At 42.2% G+C, this 23,345-nt stretch overlaps 1 protein-coding gene across 1 annotated transcript in view; it reads right to left on the bottom strand.

The window, feature by feature from the left end:
• The window catches only part of LOC115823849 (uncharacterized), a 664,236-nt gene that overhangs the window by 394,661 nt on the left and 246,230 nt on the right, over positions 1 to 23,345 (bottom strand). The window contains 3 exon segments of the mRNA XM_030787872.1: positions 10,166 to 11,122; positions 13,437 to 13,452; positions 16,207 to 16,233. Coding sequence (XP_030643732.1) covers positions 10,166 to 11,122; positions 13,437 to 13,452; positions 16,207 to 16,233 — 1,000 coding nt within the window.

The following is a 23,345-nucleotide window of genomic DNA, read 5'->3' as shown; positions in this document are numbered from 1 at the left end:
TGTGTTTTTCCTAAGCATTCACCTCTTTGTGTATCTCTGTGTTCAGCATAACTGGCTGCTGCCCAGGTGGGACCATGAACCCAGCGGCATTCAGGCCGAGTCGTTCAGATCCGTGCCTTCGCCAGCACGTCTGGAACAAGACTCTCTGAAGCAAAAAGCAAACATATTTGTCTCCACCATACACTTGTTCTCCGTCCTGCATATTCCTGTCTCTCATTCTGTCTTTGTGTATTGCAGCTTGAAGTACCTGTGGCCTACCAGCCCGGGAGGTCGGTGACTTTCCACGGACTCCTCCTGAGACGATGCAAGGTGGAGTTCGAAAGGGACGAGGTCCACGACCCGGTCGTGATAAAGAAGAAGAGGCAGCTGGACTTGGCAACAACGGTACCCGTCCTTAAGAACGCTAAGACGTAGAGCTCAGTCCTTGTTAAAAGTCCAAGACTTAATGGGGGACTTCAGTGATATGACTTTTTGAGACTTTGTGGATGGTGTTGAGCCATTTGGAATGATGGTAAGTGTTTGTGACACCCTGCTCCTCTTTCTCTCCCTCATCCTGACTCAGGCGCACGAGCAGGAGCAGCTTGAGAAGGACCTCGCGAAAGCTAAAGAGAGAGCTCTCTGCCGCTCCACCGGAAACATCAGGTTCATCAGCGAACTGTTTAAGATGAACATGATTTCTGAGAGCGCGGTGCTTGGATGCGTGGTGAAGCTGCTGCGGAGCCTTAGTAAAGAGAGTGCAGTGTGTCTCTCCACTTTGTTAACGGCTGTTGGCAAAGACCTGGACACCCCAAAAATGAAGGTAAGTGACCTTTGAGTTATGACTAGTACAGAGGCGTGAGGAGGATGGTAAATATTAGGTATTTGGCATCTCTCTTCGTTCATTATCCAGAAAAGATGGTGCAGAAGTTGTGGTAAGCACCTTTAAGAATTTTTCCTTTGAGTTCATTTCTGACACATTATCTGTCCTAAATCTCTTAAAGTCAAAGTCATTCTAACCATAAGATGTAAATCGCTTGGTGTAATGTGCTGATTGCAGAAACATTATTCCTTATGGTATCTTTGTCTAAATGGATTTGGTAATAATGGCATTGCCTGGTTAAGTCATTTTTAATATATGAGATGATATGAAAATGGAGAACCAACCATGACCTTGTGTGACCTCTGTTGAACCTCAATGGACAGCCCCAGATGGACTACTGTTTCCAAGTCATTTCAAAAATTCCGAATGACGTGAAGGTGCCATTGGAGACACGCATCATGCTACGACACGTGATGGAACTCAGACTGGTGAGTGCGTGTATGGGGGTGTTAGTTGCAATTGTAGCATGTGTTCTACAGTTTGTATAGAAAGTCTATTTGTTCTGGATTTAGGAGTACATTTAGTGTTTAAGAATATAGATTGAGATGCTTATGTCAGCTGCCTTACGTTGTACTTGAATCCCTCTGTTTTTGTGTGTCCAGCATAATTGGATTTTGCCCAGAGAGGAGGACACCCACTGCTCTGTTCAGGCCCTGGAACCTGAACCCGCTCCAAGTGCTGTGGAAACCACTTCTCCCAGCAAGAGAAACTGTGCCCCGCCAGCTCTATCTGCTAAACTCCTACAGACTGCAGCCAGTGACTCTTCTGAGTTGAATGAGGCTTCAGAGAAGTTGCTGAGTGGTGCAGGGGACTCCCAGGTCAATTCCAAGGGACCTGAGGAGAGTCACAACTTGGCTGAGCTACCTAAGGAGAAATTAGGGAGACAGTTAGCTGAGGTGAGATATAAAACTTCAGAAATGGACAAAAAGACAGACCTGCTCTCTTTCTCTTTGTCTTTGCCTGTCACACAGGTGCATATTGCTAATAAATGCCAAAGTGTAAGTAGACCCTGTACATCTTGTAACTACTTTATATTTAGACAAGGATATTTTATTGTTGTAGAGCAGTTGATAGCATTAGTTCAGCTTGATGTAGTCTGGTAACTTTTAAAGATAATGAGATCAGTGCCAGCTCAGGCCTTTCCATCACCTGTTGACTTGGTCGTTGTGATTGGACAGCAGCTTGAGTGTCATGTTTTTCTCCTCTCTCGCTCTCTCAGTCTAGCGAATTTACTCTGCAGCACAAACAACCGCTCAGTATCATCGCCGAGAAATCTTCAGGTGAAAAGATACGGCTGAAAGAGGCAGAGAATGCCTGGAAGCCAGCCAGGAAGAGGCAGCCTGGCAATATGGATCCAGAGATCCAGGAGACACAGGTGAGGTCGCTAACACGCAGTGACCAGTGGCTAACAGCTGTGTCTGTAAGAGTGTGTCAGACTTACAGCTGAACAGGCAAAAGTTCCAATCTGAATTTTGTTTGTTTCTTTATGGCCGTTCAGGAAGTCCTCCGCAAGGTCCGCGGCATCCTAAACAAAGTGATGCCGGAGAAATTGGACAAGCTGGTGGAGCAAATGGCCCACCTCCCCATCAACAGCGAGGAGAGGCTCCAGAGTGTGGTGGACATGGTCTTCAGCAGGGCTGTGGAAGAACCTGGGTTCACTGCGCTCTATGCCAGCATGTGCCGCTGCTTGGCTAAAGTAAAGTGTTCTTGTATAAGAAGTACATTTGTAGTTTTTACTAAATTGGGGCTTAAATACGTCTCCTTGCCCCATTGACATTTTTGAGTTGTAGCAGTGGTCCATTTTGTCTTATTGCCGTTGTTCCTTATCATTTGTAGAGAGGAAACATTCCTGTAGACTGTGCTTGGACTCTGTCCTGCATATTCCCCATCTCATTTTTTTGTCTTTTTCGTACTGCAGATAGAAGTGCCCATGTCAGATAGGCCCTACAGCACTGTGACCTTCCGTAGACTCCTGCTACGGCGCTGTAAGGAAGAGTTTGAGAAGGTTGAGATGCACACCTTCTTATCTGATAAGGTACACAAGCAGTTAGAGTCATCAGCATTGGTAGCCATCACACACAGTGAGAAAACATACACCTTAGTCCTCATTAAAAATGCCTAGATGTGTCAGGAAATGTCCCATCAGCACTGAATTCCATGTCTTTTTGCTCGATCACCTATTCTGCATGTTGTATTTGCAGACTGAGGTATTTGAACTTTTGGAATATTTTGTGAAGCTTTCTGACATGTTGCTCTTCTCTCTCTCTCTCTCTCTCTCTCATGCAGGCTACAGGGGAGCAGACAAAACAGGGGCTGGCAGAAGCCAAAGACAAAGCTTGTCGCAGCTCCATTGGGAATGTGAGATTCCTTGGTGAGCTCTTCAAAGTGAAGATGGTTGCCAAGCTGACTATTTTGGAATGTGTGGAGAGGCTTGTGGAGAGGTTCAGTGAACTGAGCCTGCAGTGCCTCTCCACGCTCCTGACCACGGTCGGCCAGGAGCCTAACGATGGCAAAATGCAGGTAAATCACTTTTAGGTTATTGCTGTGACTGATGTGTTAGAGACTCAAATTATGTATATTTGACATCTCATTCAGTTCAGTATAAATCAACACTGACCAGTTTCTCTCTCTCTCTCTCTAATATCTGTCTTCTGTCCACAAATAGCCTCAGATGGACTTATATGTAATGTCCATTGAAAAAGCTGTAAAAGAAGGCATGCCATCATCACATGTACTCCACCTGCTGCAGGATATGATGGAGCTCAGAGAGGTGGGTATGTGTGTTAAGTCACAGAAGAAGAACTAAAGTCTATTTTAATACATTTTAATGTTTCCCTTCACGACTAAAAATAACAAAGTAAAAAAAAGTTCCTGTCATTATATTCTGTCAATATTAAGAGTCATTTCAAATGCAGGCAAACAGGTTGATGTTTGACTTCCAATGACATGAATCCCTTTCTTTGTGTTTGTGTTCAGTGAAACAGGGTGTCACACAGGCCAGTTCTGGGTTCAAAGACCATCAAAGTCCATGAGGGGGCACAGTGGCAGCAGTAGGATCAGTCAGGGATGGCTCATCAGAAAGGAGTCTTTTTCTCACTTTTTGTTTTGTTTTGTTTTTTTCTTTTTAGTCAGTAAGCAAGCCAACAAGACCTGACAATAAAATACCATATTAAAAAAAAAAAGTTTTACAAGGATTTAATTAAGGAAGAAATAAATTAACTGTGCAACAGGTAACCTCACATGCGGTATACTCTCTCCCTCACTCACTCATTATCTAAGCAGCTTATCCTCAGTGGGGTGTGCTGGAGTCTTTCCCAGCACTCATAGGGCAAAAGGCAGGAAAACACCCTGGACAGGTCGGCAGTCCATCACAGGGCAGACACGCACACACATTCATACCTAGGGGCAATTTAGTGTCTCCAATTCGCCTAACTTGCATGTCTTTGGACTGTGGGAAGACACCGGAGCTCCCGGAGGAAACCCACGCAGACACGGGGAGAACATGCAAACTCCATGCAATATACTTTTACAGTAAATTCATAGAACACATATACAGGTGTCATGGAATTGAAAAGAATGGAGGCCTTATCAGCTGTAGCACTGTGATTTTCGGCCCATCACTATGGTACGGGCAGCGTTACCAGGGAAATAAAGAATGTAAACAGTCACTCCTCTGCACCAACAGCACCTCTGTGAGACAGCTGCCACTAGACCTGCCAGAGTCAGCAAAGGTGGAAGTGAGCTGATGCTACTGTGGAAGATTATGTAGAGGCTCCTAATCACAAGAACGACTTGTTCTTCATCTTGGTCTGGTAGTATGGATGGTAAACTATTTCATGTCAAAATGTTCATCTATGAATATGAATCCCAGATTTCTCTCTTTCTTAAAAGACTTTAGATCATATCAAAGTGTCATTTATCACGTTTGTGGGATTGTGGCATAATGAATGAATAAAGTTTCTGAATTCATAACTCTCGTGTCTGCTTTTGAAATCGCTCTCATTCCGACTAAACTTAAACAAAAACATGGTTCAACACATAAGCTATAAAATAATTTAGAAATGAACTGAAATAATAAAGACAAATTAACACAACTCAAAAGCTCCTCTCCCACCGTTCTTATGGCGACTTGAAACGCCATACCCTAGCAACACTCTGGTGCAATGTTGACATCTTGTGGCAAAAGAATATAGCTGCATTTCACTACTAAACCCCTATGGGAGGTCATCCATGCCAAAATGAAAATGAAAACGGTAAAATGAAAGTTCAAACCCCGGTTTGACATTTCTTTTTCAAAACCTGTGCGCACATATCCTGCCAAAATGAAAAATAAAATTACATAACTCGATTTTCATTTTCATTTTCAAGACAAACACGAGTCTTTTCTGACAAAAATAAATATAAAATTGAAATATATTTCTGTCATTTCATTTCATTTGTTAGTCTTTTCCTTTGAACAGATTTGGCGGTACAAATCGGACAAAATGGAAACGAAAAGACAAAGTTGATAATCCTATGGCAAAATCCCAGTTTGCGATTTAATTTTTGACATGGACGCGCTGTATCTGCCAAAATGAAAATGCAAAGGCAAAGCAGCATTGTGTTTTCGTTTCCCACTTTGCGTTCCGAAGACAAGGACAATATCTCCAAGCCTATCTAAAGTTACTGCGACTCTGAGTAAAATTTGAATTTCATTTTGGCAGGATATGTACGCACAGGTATTGAAAAAGAAATGTCAAACCGGGGTTTCATACCGTTTTCATTTTCATTTTAATTTTGGCATGGATGACCTCCCATAGAACCTTAGCGCAGCTGAACTGAACTTTGGCGCAGCTGAACTGAACTGTAGGATAGCAGAGAGTCTGGCGTTTTATCTGATTTGCAGACGGGGGGTGCCGCTATCCTTTTGGGGGTGTCTCTGCCTGAAAGGAGGAGACTCTCCTTGGAGTTTGGGAAGTATTAATTTGAGCTTGGTTGAAATAGTTTTACAAAACTTTTTCCCATTAAAGAATAGTAAAATTACGCCCGCATACTCGAATCTATGGCATTTTATGCTCCCGAACAAGACCAAATATGGTTTCTTTACCATTAAAAACAGCACAGTTACACCGAGGGTCATACAATTAGCTGCTCATGACTTGGCTCCTGGTTACTTTTAAGTTTTACCGCGCATTTATGACTATACGAACAGTTATGACTCGATATGCGTATTTAACTGATAATATCGTACGGTTAGTTTCATTTTCTTTTGTTCTACATAGTTTGTACCCGAATGGAGCCATGCAGATGGGGCCTGTGACATGGTCTGAATTCCATTCTCACAGGGAAACTAACCTCCCGAGGTGATCTAGTCTCCCTCGCAATTAAACCTTATCAGCATTTGACCAAATGGTCTGGGGGTTGCTGCGCTAAAACATCGAGCCTGGCGTCTGTTAGGTGTTACCGCGAGTGGTTTCTGCTTTGGTATGCAATGGTCCTACACGCAGGGAGGCCTGGGCCATAAAAGGGAGAACTGGGATCAAAGGGGATAGGGATAGAGAGGCAGAGTGAGGGTGATAGAAATAGATAAAGAAGGGTGAAAAAGAGGGAGAGAGTTTACACAACAGCAACTTTAATTACTAAGGAACATTTGAGGTTAACAAATGTCTTTTTCTTTCTGAAAGCTGCGCAGTGTCTGCCCGACAACGTGCAGAGACTTTTAGTGACCCAGTTAGTGAGGATGACCAGGAACTGACTGACATTAGATACAGAGTGACCAGCAACTGACTGACATTAGATACAGAGTGACCAGTAACTGACTGACATTAGATACAGAGTGACCAGGGACTGACTGACATTAGATACAGGGTGACCAGGGACTGACTGACATTAGATACAGGGTGACCAGGGGCTGACTGACATTAGATACAGGGTGACCAGGGGCTGACTGACATTAGATAAAGAGGGACCAGGGACTGATTGACATTAGATATAGAGGGACCAGGGACTGACTGAGATTAGATACAGGGTGAAATGTTGTCAGGTGAGCCCATTTGGACCAGGATTTTTAACATGGGGTGATGGACATGTCTGTCTTTACCTGGATCGTCCACAGGTGCTGTGGTGCAAACAGCTCCTCCCTCCATAGGAGCCTTGTGAACCTCTGTCAGTGGTGTGTCTCTAATGAAGATAAACTAACTGATCCTCTGTCAGTGGTGTGTCTCTAATGAAGATAAACTAACTGATCCTCTGTCAGTGGTGTGTCTCTAATGAAGATAAACTAACTGATCCTCTGTCAGTGGTGTGTCTCTAATGAAGAAAAACTTACTGATGCTTTGTCGGTGGTGTGTCTCTAATGAAGATAAACTAACTGATCCTCTGTCAGTAGCGTTGGCAGTAGCGAGGAGTTACCTACACAAGAATCATTAGGATTTTAAACATGCGTTCACAGGAACTGAGCCAGTTCCTGTGAACCAGGGAGTGAAAACTTTCCAGACTAACTGGACTGATGGTGAACTGGACCTGTCTGACTGAAGAGTTACAGAGTCACCCGGCAGAAGGCAATGCAATATTCTTCTCTTTGTCATTCATGTTCGGTTTTATACAGTGATATAAATTAATCATTCAAATCAAGAGGATTCATTTGAAATTTCAGTACACACTGCTGTTTATGACTGAATGTGACTGTATGTTTGGTCTCTATACACACTCCTGTATATGACTGAATGTGATTGTGTGTGGCTATTATTAACTCTTTGTGTGTGTGTGTGTGTGTGTGTGTGGTGTGAGGTCAGCAGGTGAGTAGTCACTGGCTGTTCTTCATCATGATTCTTGATGATAAGTTTTTGACAGAATTTTACTACCAGTGCAGTTTATACTGACTGATGACAAGCACAAAGCACAAAGCCCAAAGTAAATCATAAATACTAAGACTTTGGATTGGGGAGGACATTTTGATCATGGGTCAAACTACTGACCTGAAAGCTGAAGGTGCTGAAGTTTGGGGGTGGAGTTCATTAATGACCCAGCAACAGTCCAAAGGGGCATTAGATAGAGGTGAAGGTTGAAGGTGCTGAGAGAAGTAACAGATGTTAAGCAAACGACTCACTAGAGGGGTAAAGAGAGGACCAGGGTGTGACACTGACATAGTTCCATGACTCTACTAATCCTCTTAAATGAGTGAAGTAGACAGCTGAAGAGATTCAGATTAGGATTAAGTTTACAAGAACAGACTGCAACATTATTTCCCTCACGTCTCTTAAAATGAATGTCTGGTCTGTTAGTCTGTGTCTTAAAATGAATGGCTTATCTGTTGTTTTGTCTTTTAAAATGGATGACTGGTCTGTTGGTTTGTCTTTTAAAATGAATGTCTGGTCTGTTAGTCTGTGTCTTAAAATGAATGACTGGCCTGTTGGTTTGTCTTTTAAAATGAATGACTGGTCTGTTGGTTTGTGTCTCTCTTTCTGTCATGTGCCCACTGGCAGAAATGTCCTCATTGAGAAAAAGTCAGACAATAAACTGTTCTGAAGGTGCCTGGCATGAGACAGTCTTCTTACACCCCCCCCCCCCCCCGCTCATGTTTTTGGCTCCAGTCCAAAATTTATCTACTGGTTCAAATTTTTTAATGAAAAAATACGATGAAATAGCGTCACCTTACGTTCCAGGCTGTGTAGCCCACATCCTGTTAAGTTCAAATAAAAAAACCCAAATCATTCTAAACAGCTTTGTTTCTGCAGTTGTGTCGGAGTTGTTCCCGTCAGTCTGCGGTTTTATGACCTCAGCTGTATATAACCTCATCTGGTCTAGCTGTATGGCTGATTCTCCTCCATGCTTATAAACACAGTAGCAACTTTAGTAACGTTAAGAGCTGGGAGCTGTCCAGGGTCCCACCTCCTGACAGTTAGCCACTGTCCATGGTGCTAACACTCCTCCTGAACAGGCCTCTGTTGGAATTTTGGAATGTTGATACACTCCGCAAAGTCTGTGGTTCCACCAAGGCTGTGACAAGTCACAAATCAAAGTTACAAATCCTCAAAAAGAGATGAAAAAACAGGGCAAATGAAGAGTGGTTCTCCTGACATCTGGACTAATATAACCACAGTTACATTATTCAGAATCCTGCCATCAAAGCACCTCACACTGTAAGTCCTCCCAAACCTGCCATTCAAGCACCTCACACTGTAAGTCCTCCCAAACCTGACATTCAACCACATCACACTGTAAGTCCTCCCAAACCTGACATTCAACCACATCACACTGTAAGTCCTCCCAAACCTGCCATTCAACCACCTCACACTGTTGGTCTCCAGAACTTGGTACAGTCTCTAGGAGGCTGGAAATGACTTTTTTTTTTGCTCATTAGTTCATATATGTGTGTTCACATGTCTGTCTACATTCATGTGTGTGTGTGTGAGTATGTACATACATATATGATGCAGAGTCACTGCAGAGTCTGTGTGGGTTAGCGATTACACAAAGTGAGGACACAGACAAACCTAGAAGAAATGTAAATGAAGTCTGTGAAGAATGAGAGAAATCTTCGCCCTCTGTGGAGTTGGTAGAGGTTTGTGTTTATTAGGTGGATATCCACAGGGGTCTTGTTAAGTTATAGTTGGAAGAGGAGGGACAAAGAGGGGACTGGGCTGGTAAACGGACAGGCACACAGGGCCAGAGAGCTTAGTCCACGGCCAAAGCCAAAGATCCTATTGGTAGACGGCTCATCCTGGGCGTGTGAACCTTCAGTGCTGAACGCGTGAACAGAAGAGGGCCGTCAGTTCTTCACTCAAAGAGTACCAGAGGAAGCACAGTACAGAGAAAGAAAGAATGGAATCTCAATCCCATATGAGCAGAATGAACAGTGGTCAGAACCTAAGATTTAATACTGAAATTTGGTCATAAAAACAAGAGCTGACAGTTATTCACATTCGCTCACTTGCTTCAAATCTACATTTATTATCAGCAGACATAAATGCATCATGTAAAATAGTTCTACTTTTTGCTTTTGTGCTCAACTGATTTCTAGGTACTATTTTTTTTAACTGACCTAAGTCTATCACTAACTGTTTAATCAAAGCACTATTATTAACTCATGAACTATAAACTTGTTATTTAGTAGTAACAGTGACAAAATGAATCCTCTGTCATTCTAATGTAACCTGAGGAACAATGACATGACATGTGTACGGGTCTCTTCACACTGACCAGGTAACACACTGGTCCAAAATGCCACTGAACAGGTAACACACTGGTCCAAAATCCCACTGACCAGGTAACACACTGGTCCAAAATCACAACACACCTCAAACGGTCCTCAGTGTACACCTGTGCCTGTTTAGCTCAGCTGATTGGCTGAAGCTCTTCCCACACTGGGAGCAGTAGTATGGCTTCTCCCCTGTGTGAATGCGCTGGTGTGTTCTAAGACCTGATAAATCACTGAAGCTCTTCCCACACTGGGAGCAGTGGTATGGCCTCTCTCCTGTGTGAATGCGCTGGTGTGATTGAAGAACTGATAACTGGTTGAAGCTCTTCCCACACTGGGAGCAGTGGTATGGCCTCTCCCCCGTGTGAATGCGCTGGTGTGTTTTAAGATTCGATGCATTACTGAAGCTCTTCCCACACTGGGAGCACTGGTATGGCCTCTCACCCGTTTGAATGCACTTGTGTCTTCTAAGACCTGATGAATTGCTGAAGCTCTTCCCACACTGGGAGCAGTGGTATGGCCTCTCCCCTGTGTGAATGCGCTGGTGTGTTCTAAGACTTGATGACTGACTGAAGCTCTTCCCACACTGGGAGCACTGGTATGGCCTCTCCCCCGTTTGAACGCACTTGTGTCTTCTAAGACCTGATGAATTGTTGAAGCTCTTCCCACACTGGCAGCAGTGGTATGGCCTCTCCCCTGTGTGAATGTGCTGGTGTGTTCTAAGACTTGATGACTGACTGAAGCTCTTCCCACACTGGGAGCACTGGTATGTTCTCTCCCCCGTTTGAACGCACTTGTGTCTTCTAAGACCTGATGAATTGCTGAAGCTCTTCCCACACTGGGAGCAGTGGTATGGCCTCTCCCCTGTGTGAATGCGCTGGTGTGCTCTAAGACTTGATGACTGACTGAAGCTCTTCCCACACTGGGAGCAGTGGTATGGCCTCTCCCCTGTGTGAATGCGCTGGTGTCTTACAAGACCTGATAAATTACTGAAGCTCTTCCCACACTGGGAGCAGTGGTATGACTTCTCCCCTGTGTGAATGCGCTGGTGTCTTCTGATACACAGCTGGCTTCTGAGGCTCTTCCTGCGTGAAGAGTGTGTTGTGTTCTTCCCTGTCACTCTCTGTTTAGGTGTTAGGGCTCTTCTGACAGGGGAGCTCTTCCCAAACGAAGAGCGCCTTCTTTTCGTGTTGACAGCGGATTGTGCTGAAATGAATGTAATATCAGAGGATAACTGTTCTGGGCTCAGTGGCACATCTTCTGATTTAATTTCTCTGGTCTTTAGTAAACTCAGGGACTCTTCAGGATGCCATGTCTTAATGAGGTTTTGCGAGGAAATGTGGCCTAAACAAAGAGAGGGACATGTCCACAACAGGACCAGAAAGTCACATCACAACCTGGACAAAAATCTATAAACAACATTAAAAGACCAAACTGACATTAACCTCAGCATCAATTTAAAGTACAACTAAACCATTCTCTTAAAAAAAACAAAAAAAAAAACAAATGCAGGGAATTGAATGGGAAAACAGGGAAAAAAAAATCATCTGTTACCTTTCTCAGGGGAAAATGTCTTGTCCCAGTGGCAGTCCGCTGGGTCGTCCTGGTCCTTGGTATATTCTTCTCCACACCAGACCAGCAGCTCCTCTCCAGCAGCGATGGGTCTACAGCTGCGGAACAGAACCCCCCCTTTGTACTGAAGAGCCACCAGATTCTGCTCTTCATCATTACGGGCACAGTTCACATACCTTAGAGAGAAAGAGAGAGAGTGTGATGAGGGAAAAGGTCAAGAGTGAGACATGAGGCAGATAAAGAGGCTTACATTGCACAAGAGAAAACCAAGTTAAGGCAGAAAATGAGAAGAATGTATGGATACGTGAAGTCATGGATAAGTTAAGGATAAAATTAAAGTCACGTCTCTAAATGGAGTTTTGACTCTGATGTAAGGGGACGCTCACTGCCTCTTATTAAACAAAACTCTTTTAACACTCATTAGACACATATGCAAATAACACATGACTGAACCAAATTTTACAATGAACAAGTGCCAGGAAAGATGAACAGAGTTGGAACAGACTAACACAATTGGAATGCTCTAATAGAGGAGGAATCCCAGCACTAACACTATCTGGTTGGGGTGTTGACACGAGATCGGGTGGGTTTGTGTCCTCTGAGGGTCAAACAGACGAGTGTACACTCCCCACCATCTCACTCAGCGCTCTGTTCAGCATTGATGAGTGAATCCAGGAAATAGCACAGGACGCCTGGGAGCTGGCAGGTGCCATAAAGTGGTAGTGGATGTGACATGTATCTGAGGATACAGGCAGTATTCCTCACCCTACAAAGCATTGTGTGAGTGTGTGTGTGTATCTGTGCGTGTGTTTTGTTATATGAAACCTCACTGAAAAGATTCAGGTATGGGTGCACAGCCTGCTCTTAAAATACATGCATCAAATATGAAAACCCATGTGATCAGAGGATCTCCATGCTGATTGGTGTTTGTATAAATTCTGGTCTCATCTGGTCTATGAGAACAGTGAATGTGAGGGGGTGTCATTCAGTCAGCGGTAAAGAGAAAACAGACCCGTATCTGGAAGGTTGTAAGTTTGATTCCTGAGAATGTCTGAACACCAAAATACTGGACAGCAAGGTTTCCTCAGAGATATAGTTACCTCTGATACAAAACACAGTTAAGTTTTACCACCGAGCGTATGAATGTATGCTGTCTGTACATTTAACATAAATATGTGAAAAATAAGGAACAGGAGTGATCTCTGTGCTCAGCATCTCACCTCATCCAGTTGGAAAAATTCTCTCTCTTCACATCAACACGATCCTCACACAGCTGACGTTTGAAGAGCTAAGGAAAACAGGTTTTTCCTTCATAAATGTTGATTTGTTAAGTATACAGTCTTTCACTGCACATTTTATGACCAATTCCAGGTTTATGTCAGAGGTCTGATAGAGCGTGAGGCTCTCTGAATTGAAATGAGTGTAAAATAATTTGTTGAAGCTCCTACCAGCGGCTGATGACACAGAACATCGGTAAATGCAATGAAATAGGAATTTGGCTTCACTGCACAGAGCCCCAGTAAATGCCAACTGAAAACCTTCTTATATCATTAATTAATAGGTTCACTCACCACCCAGGAGTATCCACCATCCTTGGTGTCTTCTCCGTCAGACATCTGGTCTTCATAGGGGCCAAAGTGTGTCCCTCTGGGTATAGTGTCACCCTGGTTAAACACGCCCAGCTCTGCGTTTGGGATGCTTGACCTCCTGACCTCTAGTCCTGAGGGAAGGGTGCGTCTGGCTCTTTCCGTGACCCCTATGGGCACGGGGGTGTCGGGGATGAATGTGGGGGGGCCATGCACCTCACATTTACCAAGGAAGAAAGACCGGCAATCCTCACAGTCTGGGGAAATAAGAAGAAAAATATAAATAACAACCATAGACTTCAGTCAGACTAAAAGACACTCTAAATAACAACAATAGACTTCAGTCAGACTAAAATCCACTCTAAATAACAACTATAGACTTCAGTCAGACTAAAATACACTCTACATAACAACAACAATAGACTTCAGTCAGACTAAAAGACACTCTAAATATCAACAATAGACTTCAGTCAGACTAAAATCCACTCTAAATAACAACAATAGACTTCAGTCAGACTAAAATACACTCTACATAACAACAACAATAGACTTCAGTCAGACTAAAATACACTCTAAATAACTACAACAGACTTTACTCGTCCTAAAAGGGCAGTCCTCACAGTCTGATAAGACCCAATACTATCTGGGTATGGGACCATCAGTATAGAAACACAGTTCAGCATTCACACTGACATTTAACTCTGTCGTGCCCGTTTTTACTTTTCATTTTCAGCAGCTGATGATGAAAAACATTTTGAATTTTCCTGAGAGTGCTTAAAAACCAAATATCTACCAAACATGCATCAGTCAAAAACATTATGATGTTGTAGAAACTGGGGAGTGTTTGACTTTTGCTTTTAACCACTGCACCCTTTACATGCAGAAAGAGAGAGAGAGAGAGAGAGAGAGAGAGACTACAGGATCAGTCCCAGAGATCTTGCCCTACACAGACAGTCTTTGTCTATGGGTTTCTCCTCCTCAGTGTATTTGATGCTAGGTCTGTTGGACGAGTCTCTTCCTCGGGTGTAACCGTTTGACTGTGAGATCTCCTCTTTCATCACGCCTGTCTTCAGCAGCTCTACAACACAAACACACAAACTGTACACACACACGCCAACCTACCAACCTACACAAGCACAGAGAGGACCAGAATACAGAAGGAGGACACTCAGTGAAACAGGTGAGTGTTTCCTACCTGTGTCATGTGATTCAGGAAGAACTCCACACGACTGCCCCACAGATGTGGATGACATCTCCGTTTCATCAGTGGCCATCTTGTCACTTGTCTCCTGACTAATTACACGCATCCTGATTATTATAATTATTGGAATTGCAAAGAACCATGTGAGTAAATGCATACACCCTCATTAAGATAATCATCAAATTAATCAAGAGTATACACACTCTCATTCACACGCTCACTGCTCTTTATTTACACACATTTCCTATCAGAATAACACAGATACATGATACAACAGAACAGAGGTAGAGGAAAATGAGGTTAAGACAAAGTACTCCTCTAAGATAAGATTAGTTTGAACCAAGACATTAAATGCCGGGCTAAATGTTACGTCATGTATAAATTAATTTATCAGCACACTTGCTAACTTATGGGAGGTCATCCATGCCAAAATTAAAATGAAAACCGTAAAATGAAAGTTCCAACCCCCGGTTTGACATTTCTTTTTCAATACCTGTGCGCACATATCCTGCCAAAATGAAAAATGAAATTAGATAACTCGATTTTTATTTTCATTTTCAAGACAAACACGAGTCTTTTCTGACAAAAATAAAAATAAAATTAAAATATCTTTTTGTCATTTCATTTCATTTGTTAGTCTTTTCCTTTGAACAGATTTTGCCGTACAAATCGGACAAAATGGAAAGGAAAAGACAAAGTTGATAATCCTGTGGCAAAATCCCAGTTTGCGATTTAATTTTCGACATGGACGCGCTGTATCTGCCAAAATGAAAATGCAAAGGCAAAGCAGCATTGCGTTTTCGTTTCCCACTTTGCCTTTTCATTTTCGAGTTCGCCTATATGCAAATATATGTTAAGGAGAAATGGGCGTTACCGAAGACACGTGACCGCGAAAGTGCCCGAAAGCCTAATAGAGGTAACAATGGCGGATGCATTCTCAGAGACGGCGAGTGAGCTAAGTTAGCGAATTGTCAGGATGAAGACTTCGTTTTACTCAGAGTCGTAGTCATTTTAGATAGGCTTGGAGATACTGTCCGTGTCTTCGGTAATGCCTAACGCAAAGTGGGAAACGAAAACGCAATGCTGGTTTGCCTTTGCATTTTCATTTTGGCAGATACAGCGCGTTCATGTCAAAAATTAAATCGCAGGATATGTGTGCACAGGTTTTGAAAAAGAAATGTCAAACCGGGGTTTGAACTTTCATTTTACCGTCTCCATTTTGGCATGGATTACCTCCCATACTAACTATTTACTGGCTGATCAATGAGAGAACTTTTCGTGAGCAGCTTTTCTAAAAGAATTACTTTAAAGGATCTGGATTTCAAACGTCTTCACTTAGAAGAACTAACGTAGAAAATTTAGCTTTTTACCTGAAGTTAACAATTGTCATCGGACTCGTCGCCTGATCTTAGTTTAACAAACAGACGCAAAAAGTCTCAACCGTAGAACTACGGAAGCCCGTTCTCCCCACATTACAAATTTTTTTTTTGCTTTATTGCGACCCTATTTTTCGCAATTCCGACTTTATTTCTCAGAATCCCGACCTTATTTTTTGGAATTCCGACTATATTTCTTGCAATTCCGAATTTTCCCTCGTCTGACTTTTTTACACAATCAGGCAGCGTCGAGGAAGCTAAAGTAAGATATGTTATACACTTAATGCAATGAGCAGCTTACCAGTAGCAACACCTGGCCTCGGTAATAGGCTCCGTCGTCCAAACCCCCAGTACTTGGCAGTTTTGTCGAAATCGAATTTTTTTATACAAGAAATGGGAACAACAGCCCGATAATTATCTTCCAAGTACCTTACCAGAGCAAACTTTTTTTTCCCTGTGAACTAAGGCTAACTGTAGGCTGCAACTGTAAAGCTGCCTTTTAACTGTAGAACGAAATTAGTGGGTTTTGGTTGCTTGCCTTCGTGGGACATTACAGCAAGGATTTTTGAATACACCAATCAGATTACTCAAGAGGGGCCAGAAGCCACGCCCCGTTCCCAGGTCTCTCTTCAGTCAAGACGGAGGACAAACTGATCGTGTAATCAAAATGCTTACTCTGATGTAATATAATTGTTTCAGTAAGTAGTGATCATGTCCAAATAAACAGTGAGTGCACTTCCACTGCGTGAAAAGAGGTGTATCCGCACTGGAATACTCCTGTATATTCCCGGATACTCGGCAGCATAGAATACTCCTGAATATGTGTCAGATTTGGGGGTCTGCCTAGAGCCCATAGCTGCCATTGTGAATAATCCCTTGGGGGTGCTTGCAAGGGAACATTTGCACTTCACACCTTGGGCCACCGGGTATCCTGCAATTGGTCAGAAGTCTTACTTTGGATTGGTGGAGCAATGTCTTGCCTCTCCTCTTAAACCCTTCCCCATTGGTCCATTGTGTCCCCAGACATGATTTCATATGGATTATATTACTAATATATATGTTGTTGTTATTATTATTATTAATGGTGGTGTTGTTTTATGTTCTTAGGTAGACTGTATAGATAGTCTGTCAAACAAAAACGAATTACACAAATTTTATTATAAATAAAGAAAATACAGTATAATATAAATTATAAGGCATATTGACAAATATGTGTGTGTGTGTGTATATATATATATATATATATATATATATATATATCAATGTACACCATAGAATATAATACATTAGAAAGAATATACTATAATATCATAGTATCTAATATAAATGCTTTTTGGGAACATAAATGAAACACTAAATGTTGAGCATTGCCAAGAGCAACCCAGCTTCTGTGCTCTCCATTGCAAATCTATCCGCACCAACTCGTGCATGGTGATACACAACATAGTTTTGGTCTTTGTCCAGTCTATTCTGTAGCACCCCACACAGTGCAGACAACTCTGTGCTAGGGAGGACCCACGCTGGCCTGCCATCCAAGATGGCGTCGTCCTCTTCAGAAATGATATCTACTGATGCAGTTGTAGCACAGTGAGACATTATGTAATCCGTCTTTCTTTCAGTTCAGCAGATGAGTTTGGAGTCGACAGCCCATATGTATATATACTTCGTACAGTTCTTGTTCTTTATTACTAGCAAGTTCATTGGCGCCCAGTAGGTGGCAGTGGAGCACTAGGTAGTGCTCCGTGTCGCTAGTCACGGGGTAGCGAACAAATTCACTACTATGATGAGATTCTCCGTGTTAGCTCTATGCTAAGCACTTGTGCAGCCATTGATCGAGTTTATAAAATATATCCGTGTGTATTTTCAGGCCTTTATTAAATCATTAAATATGTGGCACCAACACAACCGTTGGCCTTGTGTTTGACTCCGCTACACAGTCTTTCATATGGCAGCCTCTTCCTCAGTTTCAAGAACACTGGCTCTGGCCTTGTGCAGCTGCAAAACACAGTAAAAAGAGGAATTAGATCACTGAAAATAGCAAATGGAGGAAAAAGTCGAAGAACTACTTGGGAAATGATTATGTTTTGACTTACTCTTCTCCTCCTTTACCTCGTTCGAGCGGCGATCCTGCCCCCCTCTTTGTTCTCCAGATTCTCTTCTTGGTTCATCCTGTAACTCGTTCCAATAATCTCAGTAGGTCTTGCAGGATGCTGGAGAGAAAAAAAGTGGAGAAGAAAGGAAGACTGATTAAAAGTTCATTTAGAATTCCAGGTGCTGTTATGAAACAATCGCCATGATATAGCCTACCAACAACACGTTGTGTTACCTTGTCTGTGGATCATATCTGTGCGTGTTTTCAGCATTATGCATTCTCCGCACAGCTCCCCGTAGAAGCAAAATGAGTACAAAAGTTAAATTCAGTCACATTAAGGGATAAAGCAGATGAACAAATGCGAACGTATCAGAGTGTGCGGCAGTCGAAGACAAAAGCCAGCAGGCTACAGAAATAAACTTACCGAAACAGAGTTATTTCCCGCTCGTCTTCTTGTTTGGGGGGCAGATTCCTCTTGCGACTCTTTGATGTCTGACTCCATCCTGTCCAACCACCGAATAACATTCTCCAAGAACGTTTACTGCTGTTCAGACATCTTCTTAAAAATGCATTTAACGGGGACACCAGTTATTTGTTTTCGTTCAGACTCGGCGTTGGAATAATTGGATATTCCCGGCGCACTAGCCTCTCCACTCCGCGGTCCGTTCGAAAACTCAAGTGTTCTTTTTCAAGCCATCTTCAAAATGCGCACTATCAACGGAATACGGAGTACAACTGCTGTAATCCTTTTGTGACTTGCTTCTCCTACATACAGGTAACTCCTTCCCCAAGCAAATTTTGCGCTGCAGTTGCATACAATGCTATTGGTTACTGTCAGTCTACGCTGTGCACGCACAGAAAACTGACTGGACAGGAATCAACCTTAGATTCTGAGTGGGTGTAGAAAACGGGGCGCGTCCTTGTATTGACGAGAAACATTCCAAACAAACAAGCGAGGGACAACAACAACAAAAACTCCTGTACCCTGTAAACTTTTAAAAAACTCCTTTACCCTTTGTCCCGCATTTTTCCTTGGTCGTTTGGTTTTTAACTGTCAGAAATAAGAATAAATGGATGCATTCTTTTACCCGGCCGGTGGTACACGGAATTCTGTGACCATCGAAATCTTTGACCCTAGAGGGCGCTGTTGCTACTGGGCAGCTTCAAATCGCTCGCACAGACAAGTTCGTTACGCAAACAGCGTAAACTCAGACTGTAAACAAATTAAGGTGAATGCAGATGTCGACTTATTGATGTCATTATCACGAAATGACGAAACTAAATAAACAATTCACCGTTTTCCCGAGATATCGCATTAATGATGTCAGTATGACGGGAAAACAAAGTTTTGTTATTTCGTGATAATGACTTAGATACTCGAGATCTCGAGTAAACACAGAAGAATAACGCGTTATCACGAGAAAACGAAGTCAAAATTTGAATGTGAAGTGATGGCATCTTAGGGCTTCCATAATAAAGACTTAGCTGCTTGTCAGATTAAATGCTGTTGATTAAATGCTGTTTATCGTCAACCCCAGCTGAGCCCCCTGCTGTTTTATCATTCTTTATATTGTCTTGTTGTGTTCTCATTTTCATTATTGCTGTATTGTTTGTAATTTGCCCACTGGGTTGGCACCTATTGCACACCTAGCTGGCCTAGAAGGGGTCTAGCCTATTGTTCCATTTCTTACGGAACCAACAACTTACTAATCTGACCTCACGCTGACAACTTTAGGCCATCAGAGTATGTGCCCCCACTGTAACTTGGGAGAAAATGTCTGACGCACCACCCAAACCATTTCAGGTGACTTCTTTTACCTCCCCAGGACTGACTAAAAACCTGTCATCACTCTGGTCAACAGCCTGACCTTGGCATGAGGGGTCACATATTCTGATAGCTGTTGTCAGAATATGTGACCCAACTGTAACTTAGGAGAAAATGTCTGACACAACACCCAAACCATTTCAGATGACTCTGCCCTTCTCATGTATAACTAAAACAATTTTTCCACAAATGTAATATAAATGCACCATTTAGTACCACTGCATAGTGCAACAGACATGTTATGATATTAGTAAAAACAATGCATTCATTTACAATGAGGTGTTTTAATGTTTTGTTACAAAAGCTTTGTGATACAAATTATATAGTGACATAAAAAATGATAATGCAAAAAATCTGTACAACTTTAACATTTTCATTTAACTTTAACTTAACAATTTAACAATAACTTAATATTACTATAACTTAACCAATAACTTTAATATTAAACATCAGAAAGGGAGGAGAGGGGGAGATCAGGATCGGCACACCGCACAGCTGTACGACTTCATGGGGTCAGGCCTTCCAACACACTGCATGTGGAACCACCGGTCACACATGTCACACTGGATCTGTAACAACAAAGGTCATAGCAAAAAAGCAACATTTTCAGGGTGAATATCTGAGATACAGCACAACATATAGCTATGCTATATAAATATATACATATACGTGTGTGTGAGTGTATATATATGTATGTATGTATATGTACATACATACAGCGATGGAGTGCCTTATTTTAAAAAGAGATTTTTTACCCAAGTAGTTGACAGTGGTTGAAGACAATATGACTTATCAATAAATTGTATCAATGTATTAACTGTTGTGTTTTCACACATACACAACTTTAACGCAGCACACAGAAATAAAGTTGACCTTGACTTTACTGTATCTGTCTCCTTAAATCAGTCATTAACAAGGACTACTTTCTATATGTCAGTTAACATATCAATGTGCAGCCTCAACACTACATATTAATAGCATCACAGAACACAAAATAGTTCCTTCAGTATCAGTGTCTAAGAGTAGTTCTTACATGAACATAACATTAATCATTTAAGAAATGTATTATATGATTATTATATGATTTCATTTGAGAAGGTCAGAGGTTCCTCTGCCAGTATTTTCTCTGCATACTAATATGACATAAGTTTAAAAAACTCATTGGTCAGTGCATAGTGCAGCTGTAACATATAAACCACCAAACTGTTGATGTAAGAGTAACAAAAAATGTAACATTTTTTTAAAATACTTTACAGGTATGGTAAAAGTAGACATAGTATGACAGACAAAAACATAAACTTACTTTCAGGACAAACACTCCACATGAGGTGGCATCCCTTTGCAGACTGTGTGGGTCTGTGCTGGCTGTCCACCTGGATACCTGGCAGCCTTGTTTTCTGATGAAGGCCCTGACAGGTATACAAAAAGTAAAATAGGACAATGACGTATTTTCAAATATTTTGGTTTGGTTTTGAAAAAGGGGCACTTTTTGTATCAGGGTTTCAACAGTTACCTTGTGGACTCCAAACACTGTTTGACTTTGAGGGAATCATTTCCCATGGGATCCACCACAAGGCTCCTTCTCTCAGAGGGAAAGATTGCCTGTAGAATTGGGTATAAGTCACATATGCTTACACTGCTACTGGAAATATTGTAGCTCTCAACAAAGGTCAGCGCTCCACAGGACAAGGTGCTTGCTCTTACTGCCAATATCCAGTGGTTAGGCTCATGGAGAGCACCCAAAATGACGCTGAACTTTGTTGGATCACACTAAAAAAAGATCATGAGCATTTACAAAATCACTTAAATAGAATCATGAAAGTATAATCCACTTAAAAAACATTACAATAAAATAAACGCCTCTCCTATGTCTACCTTCAATCTTGAGCCCCTTCCCTCCCACATACGCGTCATTTCAAATGAGTCGATGTGAAGTGCCACCCAATAACCACGTATCTGGTTATTTGTTCTGACTGTGTGGGCCATGTATGCATTGATCACCTGAGGGACAGGTAAATAATGAGTATACAAATGTAATTTACTTAAGCATATCTAGCATTTCGCTGGAGAAAATTTAGATACAACTCAAGTAGACAAATGTTCCACTCCATTCAGTAATACAGCTCGCCTCACTCTCGAGCTCTTGATTGGGAGCTGTCCTGGCAATGTCCCAATAAAACAGTTTATAGGGACCCATTTTTGATAGGAGGACATGTGAATTTTTGCCTCCCCAGATGTCTTTCATGCCTTTGTGTGACATAAAACAAGAATTAAAACAAATTTAATGAGGTGTATCACAATGTCAGTTACTATTTAAGCATATGAAATCTAATGTGAAATGTGAATGTGTATGTGAATGTGAAAAAATGTTGAAATCTTACACTTAAGTGAAGTACAAGAACTTCACATGGAAATGGTTACCTTTATTTAAACAGAAATGCATTTGAGAGATAGGTCATCCAAGTTATATACACTTTTCATGAAAGGAGGTCACATCAGATGATTCTCTAGCTGAAGGTGGAGAGGGGTCCGCAGCCGGAGATGGAGAGGGGTCCGCAGCCAGAGGTGGAGAGGGGTCTGCAGCCGGAGGTGGAGAGGGTTCCACAGCTGGAGGGCGAGAGGAGGTGACATCAGGTGTCTGAGAGGGGGGGGGAATGATGAGGCCCCTTCAATTTGTGAGGTATCCTTGGGGTCTCCTCATGGTGGCGTTTGAGGTGGTCAATGTTGACCTTGCATATGGACCGACCGTCTTTATCCACAAGATCAACACTTTTCCCCTCTATTTTTGCTACCACAAAGGGACCAAAATAATCTGGGTCCAGTTTTCCCCTTTGCGCTGTTCGGATCGGACGTTCCCTCTCCACACCATGTCCCCCACCTGTAGGCTTTGGTGTCCCTTTTTAGAGAGCTTTCTCCTGGTTCTGCCATGCACTTTTTCGACATTGCTCTCAACAATGTTCATAATTTTTTCATGCCGTTCAATGTCAATGGCCACCTTTACTTTGGCATAGTCATCCTCAAAGGAACCATCAACCTATGGAAACATGTTAGTAATGATTTTATTGTACATAGCATAACTATGTGATATCATTTTTTAAAACGATGTGCCATATTATTTACACAAAATTAGGAGACGTAAAATATGTAATTTTTCAATTTCACCTGATAATTTTCTGGGACTTCAGATGGGTACCGTTCTTCTCTCCCAAACGTCAGATAATATGGTGAGAACTGTGTTGTGAGCTGTTTCTTTGTGCGCAGCCCAAACATGACGGCCTCCAAATATCGGTCCCAGGTATTGGGCTTGTCCTCCACCAGCTTTGCAAGAGTTCTAAAAAATTAAGTGGTCAAAATATTGAAATATGATGGGAAGGCTTACACAAATATATATATATATTCTCCCAAGTTACAGTGGGGTCACATATTCTGACAACAGCTGTCAGAATATGTGACCCCTCATGCCAAGGTCAGGCTGTTGACCAGAGTGATGACAGGTTTTTGGTCAGTCCTGGGGAGGTAAAAGAAGTCACCTGAAATGGTTTGGGTGGTGCGTCAGGCATTTTCTCCCAAGTTACAGTGGGGTCACATATTCTGACGACAGCTGTCAGAATATGTGACCCCTGGTGCCAAGGTCAGGCTGTTGACCAGAGTGATGA

This window comes from Chanos chanos, chromosome 11 (genome assembly GCF_902362185.1).
Source record: "Chanos chanos chromosome 11, fChaCha1.1, whole genome shotgun sequence".
In the NCBI taxonomy this organism is placed as follows: domain Eukaryota; kingdom Metazoa; phylum Chordata; class Actinopteri; order Gonorynchiformes; family Chanidae; genus Chanos; species Chanos chanos.
Note: the sequence above shows the minus strand (reverse complement) of the source record. Positions and strands in the feature narration are given on the sequence as shown.